Genomic DNA, 18228 nt, shown 5'->3' with positions numbered 1-18228 from the left:
CTAAAGGTATATCTTTGCATAACCCCATTATCAGAGTATCTTGTGCTCTTGCGAACAGGTAAATGATGACTACTGAGAGTCCAGGACAGACATGCAAAATGCCAAAGAGGAAAAATAAGAAGCAGCAACAACAGAATAAGTTGAGAGTAAACAAAGTCCAAATTGGGGGTGGGGTGACTGAGAGAGAAGCAAGAGCAATACAACAAATGTGTGGTCAAAAATCAACAGTGAGTGAACTAATGGCTACAGAGAGACCTACAACCAATGATGTTGTGTGGCAACTTCTTGTCTCTGCTGTCACTTTGTAAGTCATCTCAGAAGCACCCATCCAGCTCCTTCTAGTTATTGGCTTTACACCTTCTTCTGACCAGGAAGTCCCTTCTACTGCTCTGCCTTACCACTCTTCACAAGCAAGTCACACACCTTCTCCATTCACCCAGTGCTTGCTGTGCTGATCATGCTGTATTTTTGTCCTCTACTGACTAAAATGGCCAGTAACCCTATGTCTTCTCAGAACCCTACTGTCTACTTTACAAAGCGGGTTCCTAACATCACCACTGGCTTACTCTCTACTTTCATAAGTTACTGTGTTTTTGCCATCTGCTGCCTTTTCCCAAACTAACCAAGAGTGAGATTATCGTTTTCACTAATTTAACTGACCCGAGAGCTAGTGCATCTCAGACATATTTTCACTTAGAAATCCTACCTAAGACATGTGGTGAATACAATTTTATTGTCCCCGTAGTACGAACTGAGGCTTGCTACTTTCATAACATCCTACAGCCACTTCCTGCCAACACTAAATGTTAAGTGTCCAGAGAGTCCTTCTCTATATTCTTTTCAATGTGTAAAACCCTCATCGTAAATTTGCCACACTAAAACTTGAATGTTGCAACAATCTCCCCCTTGGGGTCCCTTTCCACTGTGTTCTGCTTGTGGAAGGAAAAAAATAAGTTGTGACCAACACTTAAAAGCCATTGCAACGTACTGCCATTATGCCTGACCTAGTCCATAGCTTATCACAGACCCTGTTGGTAATTTGGTATTAAAATCCATGCACCTACACGTTTTAAATATTTGTGTTTCCATGCCCACCATTGCCATTACTTTTATGGTTATTATCTATTTAAAACAGGTCTCTTTCTCATGCCATCTATAAGTAGGGCATTGGTTTTACCTATTAAAATGATGAAATTGAATGGTTTCGACAATATTATTCTTTGACGCATTTTGGGTCACCATTTTTCAATAAGAGCTTAGATAAGGGAGTTACTCACCAAAAACAGAAAAGCAACTATTTGCAGGTGAATTTACACTGGCATATCACCAGTCAATCCTTTTTAAAATTTGTAATCTAATTTTTGCATCTAAAGATAACTCATAATTATTGTGACATCATCTCATCAATGTGCTTGATTATGTCCAAAGATCCATGGTCAACATGAGCTGGTTGACTTGTGGGCTAAAAAAGGTTAGACCTGAATTTACTTACAAGAGATTTAGAGAGCTTGCCTTAAACTTCATCTTTGTCTATTCACCTAGCTAAATTCTGTATTTATTTTGTATCATATATGGACTTAGGTCATGAAGTCACTTAAAAAGCCATTTGCGTGCCCAAGGAGTGCATTTGTAATAGTTTGCACGTCCACATTTTGTAGTGTAGTTGCAAAAAGAATTTAGTGTTGTGATAGATCTTACTCACATATGATTACATACCACTATGGTTCAATTTTACATGTGAGTAAATCAGCACACAGAGGCAGGCAGTGGGTGTTCCAGGCAGGGATATCTCTGAATGTTGGCAACCAACAACAGACTTGCAAGTAGGTCTATTTCCTAGTTGAGATTAGGGAGGAAACAACCCCTATAATGACAGGGATGTAGAAGATGAGCTTTATACTGTGGTGAAAAATATTTTCCCTGTGATAAAAAAAAATAATGTACTAATAATTCATGCTCAACAAAGGGCTGGGGTAATGAAGAAACCAAAGTAAAACACGAAAACGCAAAAAGGCTAAGGACAAGGGTCATGGAGCTATCCTATCATACCAAACCAACAGAAGATGGATCAGTTCCATTTCAGCTGCAGATGTCTTAATTTTTGATTTGCACCCACCCGCATTGAATCCACACATCTCAGAGTACTGGCATTTGTTACAAGGAATAATAGTCCAACAAAAAAACAGGCATGTGGGTGTAGAGGGTGTGGAGTAGAACAGCCTGGCCAGGAGGCCGTTATCAGCGTGAAGTGTTTGTTAATGGCTTTCCGCCAGGGAAATGTCGTAGGAGCATAAAGAATGTGAACAATACAAGAGTTTTTTTTTTAGCAATTTCATAGAAAATTAAATTTACTTCAACCAGTACGAAATACACAAGAGAATTTCTTTTCTTTTTTGTAAATCATGCTTTTTCGTTTGTGTCAAGGGAAGAATCTAATCTAAATGTTTCACAGACTCAGATTGATTATGCAGGATTTACGAAATAAATTTCATTTTACACATGAAATAAACCTCCCTAGCTGCAGACAATCAGAAGCTAGTGAGTTTTGCAAAAATGGTTTTAGAGCATTAAACTTTTAAAAGCATAATTTGAACATTTATTTTTAAAGCACCAAATTGATTTCAGCTAGGTAATTCCACCCCTACACCTTATAGCCTAACTCCAGTCCAAACAAAAATATAACTAAATCCAACCCAAAACCTACTCACTAACCACAATACCTAATCCTACACTGAAAACTAAACCTTAACTTTAACCAAAAACACTTTTTGATCATTTATATTTTCTGTATTTTGAATTAAATGCATTTTGATGTAATACACTTGCTATACTTTAATTATGTTCTTTGAAAGATACCAAATAAAATACTCATATTATACTCTACATCTAGACCTTTTCATCCCTTAAGCCCAAATATCTGCTATTTTGGTTGAGGTGATGACACCAACTCATCAGTGAATATTGATAGCTTAATTGTTTTTGGGACAAAGTCTATTTGGGCAAAATGCACCGCAGTTCAAGAATTCAAGACCTACCCAATCTGAATAGCTGGCTCTCACAAGAGCACTCCATAGAGGTGGCTTTGGGTCAGCCACTTGATCATGATTTAATGGCTTTCATGTATACAACATTTTCCTGTTCTTTATTGGATGTTATTTATTGGATGCCCATACTTATATTTGTTCTACCCATGGAGGATTTTTAATTTACTCTTGCTTTTGATTAGCTGAATTTTATCCTTCCATAGCAAATATTATGGAACATTTAAAAAAGATTTTTTTTATTTGACATCCCATTTAGCACTCAATTGGAGCACATGTATTGCTCTTTGCCGCTGTCTTTATGTTTGGGTCCGTGAAGCATGTAAACAGGAACCCAATCACTTGACACTTAAAGAGCAGTCCCAGTCCCTGGGTGACCACAGGATTCAGGGGTCCTTAGGTCTTTGAGTCTTTGTGTGACTCACATTCTTCCAGCAGGAGCCAGGAGTCAGAAGTCAGAATCCATCTTTCAGCAGGGCCTTATTCTTCATATGGAGTCTTGCCAGGTCTAGAAATGTTCTAAGGAGATAACGATGAAGGTGCCATATTTATGCTGTACGCTAGCAAGTAACTGGAGAATTTCTACCACTCAATCTGAACAATTTTATGTCAATCCCACTATCTTCTTTTGCAGCACTCCCTCTTTGCCTTGATGTAAAATTACCTATTATCCCCACTTTCCAGATGTCAGGACCCAGTTGCAACCAGGAAACCCTGTCTTCAGCTTCTTGATACTCCCCGTATTGACATGGTCAAAACTGTTTTTCCTCTTACTGTGGCAAGAGCCTAACTGATTAGGAGTGTCCTGGGGGTGAATAGAAGAAGCCCTCCTTGCATTTACAAGTCATATGAGGTAGTGGTAAAGCTGTTCTTTGTTCTGTCAACTGTTCCTGCCCACTCCCTTATAGCTATCTCTGCTGAGTAGTCAGCAGTTAACACCAATTGGTCCTTCGGGGACACAGAGGCAAGCAATTGCTCTAGGAAGCTGGCTCTGTATATACTATACCAAAATGAGGTATAGTGTGCACAGAGTCCAGTGGAACCCCAGAGGTATGCAGAGGTAAAAGTAGGTAGCACCTTACTCTATATTTGTGGTAGTGTGGGTGAGCACTAAGGCTTTATCAGTGGGTAGTGTTAAGCATTTGTTGTACACACTCAGGCAGTAAATGATGTCACACACTCAAAGACTGAGCTCAGACCAATTTGTTTGCATAACAAATATTATTTAGTTATATTTATTTTCTAGTACCAATACAGGCCTGGTACAGGGAAGTGTAAATTGTACTTTTCAAGGCAGGTTAACCCATACAAGCAAGCTGAATGAAAATGTCTTTGTTACAGGTTCGTAAATCTTTTAAAAACTGTGGAAATTACTGTCAGATTACATTTGATTACTTTACTGATTAATTTAGGGATTACATTTTCTACTAAGTGTGATATGCCTAGATATCACACTGGGACACTTCCTAGACAAAAGGTAAGTAAAGCAGTTTTTAGTTATTTGTAGTTTTTCAAGTTCTCATACAAAACCAACTCCACAGAACAATTTTCAAGGAAAAACAGTCAATGTATTCCTATGGAGAAAATGTGGTTATCGGTTAACAGGTAAGTACTTGGTTGTGGGAGTTGGTATTCTGATGTTACAACTGGGGTCCCTCCAGGGTGAAGGATGCACTATTGAACCACCCTCAGCAGCACTAGGGCGGCCGGGTGCAGAGTGCTGAGGCCCAATGTATCCAATGGTGGATAGAGGCCCTCTGGTTGGTAGCTGCTCACGAGCAGGCCACGTGGTTGTGGGAGCAAAGCTCCTGGTGTTAGGCTGAGGGCAAAGGGGGATCCGAGTTACCACCCAGAGTACACCTGCAGCGACGCAGGGGTGGCTGGGTGCAGGGTGCTGTTTTGGCATCTGGTGCTCTATTGATTTCAATGGGGATTCTCCGGTTGCAACAAAGACTGCAGCATCGTGGATGAAGTTCTTCTGGAGGTGACTACCAGTTGGAGAGGAACGTTGGGATGCCTGGGGATGCTGGGACACCGTTGGTTGAGACAACCAAACCTGTGGGGCGTTGAGTGCAGGGGGGTCTTTAGGCGCCGTGTTTTCTTACCACCTCTGGTCACGGTCGGGGGGGTTCCTCCAGAAAGAGGCTGCAGGCTTCACTTGGAGTTTGTTTTGAGGCAGGTCAGAGATCACCAGATCGCTGAGGAGACCTCTTCGTGGTGTTGGGTCACTTGAACTCGGACCGTGGGTGTCGGGTACAGAGTGGTGCAGACCAGAGGTGCAACTAGAGCCACATATCAGGGGCAGTGAAAAAACAACAAAGCCTTATTAAAAAGCAAATGGTCTTTTAAAGACCTTTGAAGTACTCAGTGCGGCTGTGTGTGTGCTCGGGAAGCTGTCTTGGCCCTATCTGTCACACACGACGGGGGGCTGAAGCCCTTTGAGCCTAATCGACGTTGAGAGCCTGGTGCAGAGTCACGGTTTTGGCTGGAGTCTGAGTCTGTCGGTGAGCAAATCCAGTGCTCACAGGAGACAAATAATTTTGTTTGGAAGGTAGAGCAGGTCCTTCAGGTTCTTGAGGCTGCCGCAAGACACACAGGGATTTTGCTGAAGCAGGTTCGAGATGCAGACAGGCTGGTGGGGCTGTGGCCAAATCAGTGGCGTCCTCCGCTTCTTAGTTCTAGCACGGCTTCTTCGGTCCTTTTTCTTCTTTTCTTCTGGTCGGTTCTTATCTGAAGAGGCAAGGTTCAGAACTGCCCCATAATTCTAAATTTAGGGGCATTATAGGTAAGTAAAGAATGGGACCAATGGGTCCCTGCCTTGCGGTGGGTACACCCCCTATTATGCCCCTCTCCAGTGGGAGGAGGGCATATGCCTCACTCTGGTTGGCTGGCTCCCCAGCTGCAAGATGGCGGGGACTGGGAGTTGTGCTTCACCTCGCTTCCCGAACCTGAGGGGTGGGGTTGGCAAAGGTGGGCACACCTTCCTTTCTCACTTGGTTTTCCCGCTGATTCTCCCACCCAAAGTGGGGGTCAGAACCGGTGGAAGCCAGGTGCTGGAAGCAGCAAACGACTGGGGTAGCTCACAAAGGCTGCAAGCCTTTGAAGATTCCCCTTCGTGGACCCTACCCATCCTGGGGGAGGAGGCTTGGCACCTCATCCCAGGATGTGCATTGTTTCAGACCCCCGAGAGCAACATGTCTGGTGGCAGCAGCTGCCAAGCAGCCACTCAGCCTGGACACTAGTGTTAGGTCGTTTTTCAGGGGACATCTCTACGATGCCCTCTGAGTGCATTTTTCATTCAATTCCATACTGGCATCAGTGTGGGTTTAATGTGCTTAGAGTTTTGATACCAAAATTCCCAGTTTTTAGTAAAGCCATTATGGGACTGTGGAGTTCATAATTACAAACTCCCAGCACCATATTCTCTTAATAGCATTACTGCACTTACAATGTCTAAGATTCGACTTAGACACTGTAGGGGTCAAGGATCATGTACCTGTACCCTCACCACTGGTATAGTGCACCCAGCTAGAGGGGTGGCTGTGCCTATGCCAGGGCAGTGGGTTTAGGCATGGCACACAGGGATGTGTAAGCTAAACAATGTGGACGAACCCACTGAGAGAAAGGAAAAAACTTCGTGAAACTCACTGTTGTGGTAAGCTGTCTCTGGGAACCATAAGGTTTTCTTAAAAGACCCCTCACACACAGGGATGTGTGCCATGTTGACTCTTCACTTTGCTCTGCACCAAAACACACAGCCTGCAAAGGCAGTGTGTGTGTGTAAAGGTACAGGGCCTCTAAAGGTACTATAATAAGTGCTGCAGCCCTTAGAGCCCTTCCCTGGCCACAATGCCCTTGGTACCTGTGAAACCATTTACAAGGGATTGACCTGTGGCCAAAGAGTGCCAATGTGGTTTTGTTTTAGTGCAGTTTTAGGGAAATAACATATACCCTGGGCACCTGTTTGGCAGGGACCCAGGGCACACTCAGTCAAAGCACATCAGCAGTTTAGCAAAAGTGGGGCAACCATGCAAAAATTGGGTACTTTCTTACAATTGCCCTCTGAGTCAGAGTTGTGAACTCTCCCATTCATGGATGTATATTCCAGTTCTGAGCGTGTGATGAGTGGCAGAACTGGTTTTAAGCCATTTCTACCCAAAGTACATTTCAACAAAGATATTTTGCTCCTTAAGTTATCAAACATTTCACTTCACCAATAAGTAAGATTTGAAAAACTAAACAGGAAATAACTTTGAAGCATTTTTCTAGCCCTTTCCTAAGGACAGGAGATATGTGTCACTGCAGTTCATTTAAACAGCAGCCTAGCAAAAGCTCAACAGGCCTCTGGGCAGAAACATATTTTTGTCATACATTTGAATGGTGTAAATACACATTGCAGCAGACATATGACATGTTTGCCAGTGGTTCCACCTTGTGTCAGCTTCTCACTTTAACCAAAGGAGTATTATGTTTTTTCTTGCAGGGCCACTTGGCTTTTATTTTCCTGGATAGGACTTGCACGAGGAAGTAGAAAATTGAGCCATAAGATGTGTAGTTGAAGTAGGGTGACCAGGCGTCCCGGATTTGCCCGGACGGTCCCGGTTCTTCACCAGTTGTCCCAGCAGATTTCCGGAAATGTAGCTCATGTCCCGGTTTTTAGGGAGGGTGAACTGAAAACAGCAGGAGGTTATTTTTATGTTTTACAAAGCCGGGATAGTTAGCAGTTGTTTCAAGAAAGCAATTTAATTAACAGGCAAGCTACCTGGATTAAAAATCGCATTTTTTATGTTCTTACTGCCTGTTCTGTAATTCTCTGCTGAGGAGCGCTGTCATTCTGTGCTGCTCGCTTGAAGTAGAATTGTTCCTTCTTCTATTTTTGTGAAATGTTTCGGTTTTTGGCTTTTAAATTCTGTTCACCCTAAGTTGAAGGAATGTGTGCGATTCTGTTTAGCTGCTAAAGAGGTTGGCCTTGTGAATTAATGCGTTTGCTAAACCAAATGCTAATCTAGGGTAATGCAATTCAGCAATCTTCCTGCAGGAAGACAGAGGTGAGGAAGCGAACGCACTTGTCGAAAAGTGATATGGCTGACAACTCGGATCAGTGCGCATTTCCCAGTAATGCCACCTTGTTTTCACAGATTCCAGGAGTGTTGAGGACGGCACTTCGGGATGCATAGTAGAGATGTTTTCCCAAATTCATTTCCTGTGTCGCTAACCCCGTGCCTGTGAAAGGGATTTCCGAAGGCCGCCCCCCGCCCCCTCTCTTTCGTCACACTCACAGCTCTCTGAAAGGGTCCGGGCGACGGGCGAGAGAGCCTGCAATGCCACCACTTACCCAGCCGCAAGCGGACGCTTTGTAGGTCATGTTTCATAAGCCCGTGTGTTGGCATGATTTTAAAATGTGACATTTGTTGGATAACCTCACTTGTTCTAAAAAAAGATCAGCTCAAATACGATGCAGTCGTCTGAGGAATTTACTAATGCTGTAACAAGCACAGCATAAGCAGATCTGAGCAGAGCACGCCTAAAGTTACACTTTTATGTTTCATCAGAAATATTATTGAGAAAGTATTGCGCATTAAGGCTGCCGGAGAGTGATCAAATTGCTTTCAAAACCAGGCTTTTCGTAGAGGATTTGAATACGCTGAGGCTCATTTATGAGCCCCTGCGTCACTTTTGCACCACGGTGCGTCATTTTTGTGATGCACCAGTGTCGTAAAACATGTGCCATGTTGCGCCATATTTACGAAGTGACGCATATGAGCAGATGTGTCACTTCGTAAACCCCTGCGCTACATTATACCTGCGCCAGGCATAATGTATGCAGGGTGAGCGTACCCCCGCAAGAAAGGGTCGTAGGAGTGGCGCAGCGAAATCTATGACATTTCGCTGCGCCACTTCTAGGACGCCAATGCGTCAAAACCTTACGCCTGCCTCATGGCAGGCGTAAGGGTGACGCAGGCCCTTTCACATGGGGCTGGCCCCATGTGAAAGGAACATTGCTGGAGTTGTGTCAGGCTTCCGACACAACTCCAGCAATGCGCCACTTTTTGCGTCGACAGATACGTCAGTTATGCTGATGTATCTGTCCTTCCTTGCGACATGATGCGTTATATTATAAATATGACGCATCATTGGTGTCGCAAGGAGGGCACACTGAGAAGTGACGCATCGCTGCTTTCACGCAGCGATGCATCACTTCTCATAAATGAGGCTCGCTGTGTTAAAAAGGTAGGGTGTCTCAGTGAGCTGAACGTTTGCTGCTGGCAGATGCATTGTGCTGGAGTTCAAATCCTAAAGTCCTGGTGAGGGATCATCAGTATAATTGAGCACTACTGTAGGTTGGTTTGGTTGTGTACTAGAAACTCCTGTTCATTGCGCATATGGGAAGCGCGTCAGAGGTTTGATGTGAAGTGATACATATAAGCAAGTGATTTTGCAAAAAGCAAGTGGTTACTGAAAAAAGGAGTTCTTCTCCCGTAACACATGAACAACCACTGGCACAGAGGGCCGGTTCCAACAATGTTCAATCAGAAAGAATGGAAACCCCCACCTGCCATAAAGGAATGTTCTAGAACAGGCTGCTACAATAAGTGCCTTGCAGCATTTGTTGTATCAGAATTCCACTCGAGGTAATTCTAAAGGAAGCATGACAATATCTCCTGTAGACATTGCAATCCTACCCAATAATTACCTGCGGGTCAGAAACACCTCACCCTTTGTTATAAAGTTGTACCGCTGCCAGAGGGATATAGTTCCCAAAAGGTGTCATACAGTTAGAATAAGAAACACGCATCAAACGGACTTTGGCCTTTAATGTTCTAAATTCTATTAAGCAGGGCAAAGAAATTTGAGCTTCGAAATTATAAAGCTTCTGTTGAGCGTTGGAAGGCACGTCCACAGCCGTCCATAAAAAAGAGTGAACTTGGCGTGATGGAGAGAAGCTGTCCCCACATGCTCCTGAGGGCTGCACTCAGCCTATCGAGGCCAACAGAGAGCTGTACAGATTTCCACCGGTCCCGGAAGTCAATTCAGAGTTTATTTTTCTCCGTCACACAGAGATACTTCTATTTGCTTCGTTTTGCTCTAATGAATAATTACTGTCACACATGAGGGAAACTGAAACATACAAGTGAGAGACAAAGTACGCACAGGAGAGGAGACGAGGGCAGAGAGGGAAGCTCTATGCTGGTGAACATGTGCTCACAGACAATCAGCATATATGGGGTCCACTGTCACAGAAACTGTCAAAGACACTGGACAGTCACAGACTCACAATATCAGGCTGTCATTAAACGCTGTTCAACAGATTTTTAATGCACTGACTTCCAGATGGTCACCCTTATTATCTGTCATTTCCTCATGCGCTCACCCTCATGGGCGCGAATGCTCAAAGGTAGCACTCACAGCCCACCGCACACTCACAGGAGCTTAGTCTTCAGACACCCACCTCAGGCACTTGTTTCCACTGTCTCTTGATCACAAGCCCTCGCTCTCATATGCTTTCACTCTCCAGTTACTCACTCTCATAAAACACTCCCTCCCACACGCCATCCAGTAGCGCAGCTTGGATGCCAGGGACCCTGTTGCAAGCAAGCCCAATGGCCCCTTTGACTGCTCTTAGGGTACCACATACTACAATCAACAGGATTCAAATGACCCCGTAGGACTCTGGGCCTTGGTGCACTGCACCTGCTACACTGATGGTAGCTAAGTCTCATTGAATCACTCGTGCTGATAGTCATACACATTCACTTTCAAAAACAGTTCATATCAAGCTCTCAGTTCTAGAGGCGCTCACTCTCATGACCACTCATTCTCAAAGAAACTTGAAGGAAACTTCCATTCTGAAGTCCAGTTCTGAGGTCAGCTAACTGTTGCTGCTTCTGCCTCTGAAGTTATTGCCACCTCTGATCTCTAGGGCTCCTCAGAACAGCCTTTCTGTAAAGCACATCTTCTCCACTTGAACGTGCTCAGAGGGTGTGAACAGAATCAGTATTCTGGGGTGAAAGGGGGGTGGGAGGGGGGTGACCAGTACAAGCCTACATTGCTCCATGCGTCGGTATTTCATGGTTTGAGAGCAGGGACTAGATTTCAGTTGGACCCACCACGATACAACAGCGGAAATAAGGAGGCCTGGAGTCCAGACTTCATGAGTTTATATCCTTGGTAGCACTACTTATTTAAAATGACAGTAGGACAATGCGGAGAGAGGCATAGCCATTTGAAATATTCATGTTATAAACATTTCCAGAAGAACACGGTATGCACCGGCCTGAACCAGACTGTTATCTGCGGTTTAAGTGAACGCCCCTTTCATTTCCAGTCCCGCTGACAGTATTTTGAGAAGGTGTTGTGGAAAGTTATGAAAAGGCTTTCGTAGATTAATAATGGTGGCTCAGCTGATTTTTTTCTGACTCTTGTTTCCAAGCTTTGTGCCACTAGATTGAACTGATTGAACGACGTTCATGGCAAAGGCGTTTCCTAGACTCATTGGTTCTTTAGATCACACGTGGGAAGCATTACTTATGATATCATCATTGGGTGGTACACAGTTCCGTTCGATGCAGATGTTGAGACGGTTTTCCAAATAATAATGCCAGCATATTCAGATTTATTCAAGTGGCTAGGTAACACAGTGTGGTCCAAATCGCTGGTGTAATGGTAGCGTCATGAAACTCTCTTTGGCCTTGGTCGTATTGTAAGATGTGATATCATGTGACCTTTACTTCTGATTGAGGGCACTTCTGTAATTTTCCCTTTCTAACTTGAGTTTGCAACGTGCTTGTAAACTGTGACTGACCACAGGCAAAACATCTATGACCTACAACTACACACTCTTCAAAATATCTCTAGCCAGATTGGTTAATACACACGTGCCACAACACAGAGCTGTGGAAGGTGTTCTGTAGTTGTTTCTGAGGTCATTTTAGGTGAATTTGTGTGAGGTATTGGAAGATGTTACTCTGCGGTAGGTTAACTTATGCAGCAATCATTTGTATTATACTGTAAGGCATAGGTAGGAGACATTAGCCCACCTCTCTACCTCTCCAAGAAGCACATGTTACCAATCACTGGACCATGTGGCCAGAAGCAGCCGCGGTCCATGCAAGGAACATTGGTGGGGCCAGGAGGGGGGGATTCCGACGGACAATGCTAAGGGTAAATTCATTATTTATTTAATTTTCCCTCAGCATCGTCCCTCAAAATCCCCCTCCCCAACCCGGCCCCACCGCCCCACCACTGTTACCTGCAAGGACCGCGGCTGGACAGAAAAGGTTGGGGATTCTTGGAAGGTCACTTTGTCTTGTGTGGCAATACAACTAGCACCATCACTGGGTATATATTTGCATCTGTGAAGTGGTCACTACTATAGATAAGGACGTTGAAGTAGGGCAGCTCCTCCGCAATGGCGGAGGAACATTGCCCCACTGGCTCAGAGCCAGCAAGGGAAACATAAAACGCTATTCAATAATCGTTTTATTTTTTCATTTGCCAGCTCTGAACCTGCTTGTGCAGGGAGTGGTGGGAAGGAGGGGTGCTATGTTCACTTCTAAGTGCTGGGGTATGTTTGTCCGGCCATCTTAGGCGGGCCAAACACACATGAGCACTTAGTTTTCTCCAATCCGGCTGTATTGAACAGCCGAACTACAGAAATGGCACAGACTTCCTGTCCTGAGCGGAACGTCTTTCCAGCCTGCTCTGGCCTATCCCTGTGCTACTCTCATAGAATGAGAGAAGCGCGGGTTTTGCACAAGGAGTCTGAATCTGCCTCAGTGCTGTCTGGGACCAGGAAGCCACACAGCAGAACACCGAGGCAAGAGGAACTTCAGGTAAGTGGCTTTTTAAAATACATTTTTACCCCCATGCACTCCCCCACCTCACCACCTCTTCCTTGTGTCAGCTGCCACTACATTGAAGTAGTTATTGTGCAGGGTACAGTTGAACAATTTCACCTGGGTCTATTTCCCTGTGGTAAGATATTGCTGTCTTTAGAAATGTTCTTAACTATTCAATCATTCATTTGAAAAAGCAGATTCCTATGTTTTTTCCTTTTATAAAAACACCAGCAGACACCTTTGATGCCACGTACTTCCCTCTCAGCTGAGACTTGACTTTTGTGCTCAGCACGCTGAGTGAGACGATTAGAAATGGATTTACAGCTCTTTTCTGGGGCTTTAATCCTCTCTGCTGTATCCTGACTCTAAATCCTGAGCAGTTTTCCGCAGTGGTGCCTTTGCCCTGTAGCTTGATCTGTGTTTGTTCAACGTTAGTATGGATTTGCTTTCCGTCCCTGCAGTGGGATTCATGTAAGCCTTTCAGACACAGAAGAAACTGACAAAGCAGAAGCATCAACGAAAACAAATCAAAAGGGGAACCACGCAAAGTGAATGCTACAAGAAATAAAATGGATGTTTTATTTGGGGGAAAGCTTTTCTGAAAATTAAAAACTCAATCATATTACATTGACATTTAAATATGTGGTATGAAAAGTGACAACAGAATTAGTATGTTTGAATTTGACTTACCATAAAACCCTAAAGTGTATATTAACCAGGTCACTCTGTAGAAAAGCATGATTAGCACCTTTTTTTCTTGGAGCCCCGTTTTAATGGCTGCTGATTGCTGTAAGGCTTGAAACAAACAGAAATGTTCACACGAATGAAGGACCTAATATTGATCATTAGGCCATGAGAGCAAGTTATTAATTTACGGATCATCACTAGTTTCACCGCTCCAATGGAATACGAGAATGTGAAAATAACTTCTTTTTAATCGATGAAATGGCTGTGAATATTGATCCCAATGAAATACACCGTATTATGATACAGCAGTTTTATAACATATATTAGATGCCGAATAGAGGCGGCAAATATGTCCGAGTCTAACTGTTTTCCTTATTGTTGTGATGTTTTCAGACGTACAAGAAGACAAGACATCCGTAATGGCGATCCCCTTACCCACTGTTCAGACTTACAGCACCATGGTAAGCGTCACTGTGGCCAGCCCATTATCTAGACCTATAGAATCTGAAATGATTAGTCAAAATGTATTCCTATGTGTATATATGCATCTATAATTGCCAAGTGATTGTGATATATGTGCTACAAGTAGTGGATCATGTTTCTTATTACAGACCCATGCTGTCAGGGAGCACCTGTAATACAAATAAATAAAACGTAGTCACAACTTGCTTGGAATAAGTTTTACAATTCAGGAGTGACGTCATGGCACAGGGTCATCTTGCACTACGTCCCCACCCCCACCACCTGGACCTCAATGACGGGATGGGCGATATTATGCTAGCAGGGAAATGTTTTGAGACAGGCCTACTCGCGGGTCTCATGCATGGTAGAACAAGCCTGGCGGCACTGCTGGCTCTCAGGTGTCAGAGGTCACGCTCAGCACCACTGCATGTTCTTATGTGTGATGGGGCTCGCTCAAGGCACCTCTGCTGCCCCAGCATGACTGTGCCTAAATGGTTGTGAATTAGATGTGCTAACGTAACGCTAATCTATGCATTATTCGGCTAAAACAACTCCTTTTCAGAGTCCGACTCCATTTTAAACTCACTTGGGGCCTCATTTATGGCATTTTGGTATAAAGCAGCGCAGCAATGCACCTTTCTGCGCTGCTCTACGCCAAAGTGAAAGGGCAGGAATGCACAGTACTTACGCAATATGGTGCATTCCTGTTCTTTTTGCCTGCGCTGGCACCTTTTCGGCAGCCTAGAGCCAATGCGGGCACCCTTGCACCATGGTTTAAGGGTGCCTCAATTGCATGCAGCAAAGAGCACCTTCCCATGCAAAAACAAGGGCATTTTCCTCTTTCTATGGGTGACGCAGAATGCAGCGCAAATGGAAAGAGGTTAAAAACAAGGCGATATAAACATATTTCTCCTCATTACGCTTCACCTCAGAAGGCATACGGATTTGATCCACCAAGGTTTCCATCACTTTGTAAATCTGGGCCAGCGTCAAATTCCATTGATGATGTGTGCGTAAACCCAACAGCGCCCACGAAACGCATCCCGGGCGCAGAGTAAGGCAGCAAAGCGATTTGCTCTGCGTTGCCTTACTCATGAGGCCACTCAAAGCCATGCATGGTGGATTTGCATGGCTTTGCGTGGTTTCATAAATCTTTATGAGAGCCCTAGATCATGCATGTACCATTTTACGTGGTGCAAAAGTGAAGCAGAGCTCTCATCAATAAGCCTCTTGGTCTTCAGCCTAGTGACTCTATATGGCAGTATCTTTGCACAGTACAATTGTGGGTATATTATTCCATACATATTTATTTCTGTCTGTGTCCACTTGTCTGTTCACCTATGTCTTTGTATGTCAGTTTCTTGGTCACCCACAATACCTGCTTGTATACTTGCCTTCCTCTGTTGATGCCTGTGTGTCTCTGTATCGCTGTTTTAAGTCTGTCACTCTCAATATGTATAAATGTTTCTGAATGTATATATCTATTTGTTTAGTTCCATCACCAGTGATTTGTATAACCCCACACATGTCCCCTTGTGGCCTTTTGAGACTGCCTTGTATGCCATGGTTCGGGAGTCAAGCTGCCATGCTCATGCCCTGTTGGAGGTGAAGCAGACATTTGAAGCAAAATCTGCCCTATTGTGTGCCCATTGCTGATTTATGTTGCGAAATGTATTGGTCGCCACAGGGATGATGTTGTAGGGGAGGAGTAGGAGGCCTGTATCACAGCTAGCCTGTCTGTGAGGAGGGCCCCTAGTCACTGTTGCTCGTGGCCATGCCATGCATTTGTAATTGCTCTGTCTGTTTCTTCCCTCATCCCTGCAGCCATCTCTCTACCCATCCATCGAACCCTTCACCCTCACAACCCTCAGCCTATCCATTCTTACCAACCTGTATCTCCGCAATGATCTACTCATTTCACTGCCCTAAGGATGTTCGATTCATTATAGATAATCTAACACTCTCTCTTCCCTCAGTCGCTCCAGTGCTTTCGAGTTTAGCAAGCTACCAGCATCAAATATTTATAAACTGTCTAAAATATTTGTACAAGATTCCGGAGTGCTGCACAGACAGTAAAACTGCAGATATTAATTCCCTCTCCCAAGATAACCAAAGTAGGCAAACAAGGAAAGCTCCCAGAGGGGGTGTTAGTTCAAACCCCTACAGTTTCTGTAATGTATCTTGTCTTGCCACTTTCTTACGGCCTTTTTCATTTGTGCACAAATTGTTCAGTTCATTTTCTCTTTAGAGCATGGTAAAGTGGACACACTTGGCATATGTTTAAACATAGATTATCCTCGTTTAATTAGAAACGTGATATTTTATTTATTGAATAAAAAGGAAAAAGGCGGCCCTGAACTGCAGCAAGAACCTTCTCCTGAGCATTCAGGACAGAGAGCTTCAGTTTCTCCCATATTTTCTTGAGCTGCCATTCCCCTTCACCAGTGCACAATTTCCAGAAGACCTGAGGGAGGACACCGAGCAGCTGGGCCAGTCGATGACTTAACCAAGTGGTTGCCATTTTGTTACCCGGGTGCTTCTCGGGTAATCACTGGTTAACATACCTCAGCTGTTGATCCACAATATCTCCTCTCCTTGGGGCATATCTACAAGCCAGCGATATAAAATTATCGCCGCTTTTGCGACCGTTTTCGGGCCGAAAAGCGGCGCTAATTTTATCACCTAATTAGCAAGGTCACGCTAACGCGTGAAACCTTGCATTAGCGCACCTATTCTTAACGCCCAGCTTTGCATCTCTAATGAGATGCAAAGTGGGCTTTCCTGACCTGACATCACAGGAGAAAAGCGACATTTCTCCTATCATCAAGCTCTACGCTATTAAGCATAGCGGCAGGAAAAGTAGCGATAACTCCTGTTATCGCTACTTTCCTTACGCCTGCTTCAGGACTGACTTAGCCATGATATCCTATGGAAGGTGGATATCATGGCTAAGTTTGTGAGGCCCTATCAACAAGCTAACGCCACATTTCGTGAGAGTATCGCTGGGTTTCCAGCGATAATCTCACGTTAGGCAGTTAGCGCTAGGATTATTATCGCTTTTGAGATAAGCATTGCTAATAGCACGCTATCTCAGCGATAAAAATCCACGCTAGCCGGCGATAATTATCCTAGCACTAAGTACGCTAAGCGATAATTATCGCCGGTTGTTGCTGATATGCCCCCAAGTTCTTGAAAGTCCCACCCTTGGACTTTTGCGATAAAGGCAAGGAGATGACAAGGCTGAGCTGCCGGAGGGGGCCTTCTTCTTAGTCAGCCGAGTAGCAGTGGAGAAACACAACTCAAATACATGCAACCAGCTGCCCCTTCCATGTTGTGCAGATCAACTGGTTGCAGGGATTGGGCGAATAAAACTACGTCAACTTTAGACTTCTACGTCATATATGAAATTCTCAGAATGTGCCTGACTAAACAGTCTAAAATGTAGCATTTTTTCCTGAATATTCTTCTATGGCCCTATGCTATAATTTTTCTGTAATAGGGACTGAAACAAATGTTTTTATCTCCGCTTCGTATTCCCCAAGCATCAATGTAGTGCAAAATAATTTCTCTTTTTTATTTCAAAGAGAGCAAACACTGAGTGATGTGGCCCGTGTTTTTGGTGTTAGTTGGTGATCTGTAGTTAATTTGTAGAATTGTGTTTTTTTCTGCTGGACCAATTCAGTCCTGTGATTAAAAAAGGCTGCGAGTGGACATAGTAGAACCCGCGTGTTGCCTGCTTATTGGACATTTCTGCCGGTTCCATGAGCCAAATGCCTACAAAAATGTGGTACATGTCTGAACTGGGGTGGCAGAGTGGGCTAAAGAACGGTGTTGGATTAAACCCAGATCTGTTGACTGGGTGTGAGTGTTTGATTGGTTCTGATGCTCCGTCCATCACCACCCCCTTTTGTACCGCTTTGTTCGCCATAAGTTGGCAGGGTATGCTCAGACGTGAGTCCCTTGCTCACTTTGCCACTGGATTCAAGCAAGCCTGGCTGAAGACGGCTGAAATGCCAGAAACCGGTCCTAGGAAGCTTGTTTCCGGTCCAGGGAAGGCATGGCTTGGCAGTTCGGGCTGGACTGTTCCCATGAGGCACAGGGTCAGACTGATTTGCATATGGCCATGTCTGAACTGGGGTGGCAGAGTGGGCTAAAGAACGGTGATGGATTAAACCCAGATCTGTTGACTGGGTGTGAGT

At 44.3% G+C, this 18228-nt stretch overlaps 1 protein-coding gene across 2 annotated transcripts in view; it reads left to right on the top strand.

Annotated features, from left to right (window-relative positions):
• SEMA3A (semaphorin 3A) overlaps positions 1–18228 on the top strand; it is a 607762-nt gene that overhangs the window by 560323 nt on the left and 29211 nt on the right. For both annotated transcript variants that reach the window (XM_085652903.1, XM_085652904.1), the window contains one exon: positions 13961–14028. In XM_085652903.1, the coding sequence (XP_085509029.1) occupies positions 13961–14028 (68 nt within the window). The remainder of the gene's footprint in view (positions 1–13960; positions 14029–18228) is intronic.

The sequence above is a fragment of the Triturus cristatus genome, chromosome 4_1 (genome assembly GCF_964204655.1).
Source record: "Triturus cristatus chromosome 4_1, aTriCri1.1, whole genome shotgun sequence".
Taxonomy (NCBI): domain Eukaryota; kingdom Metazoa; phylum Chordata; class Amphibia; order Caudata; family Salamandridae; genus Triturus; species Triturus cristatus.
The sequence above is the reverse complement of the archived record's forward strand: the minus strand, read 5'-3'. Positions and strand labels throughout refer to the sequence as shown.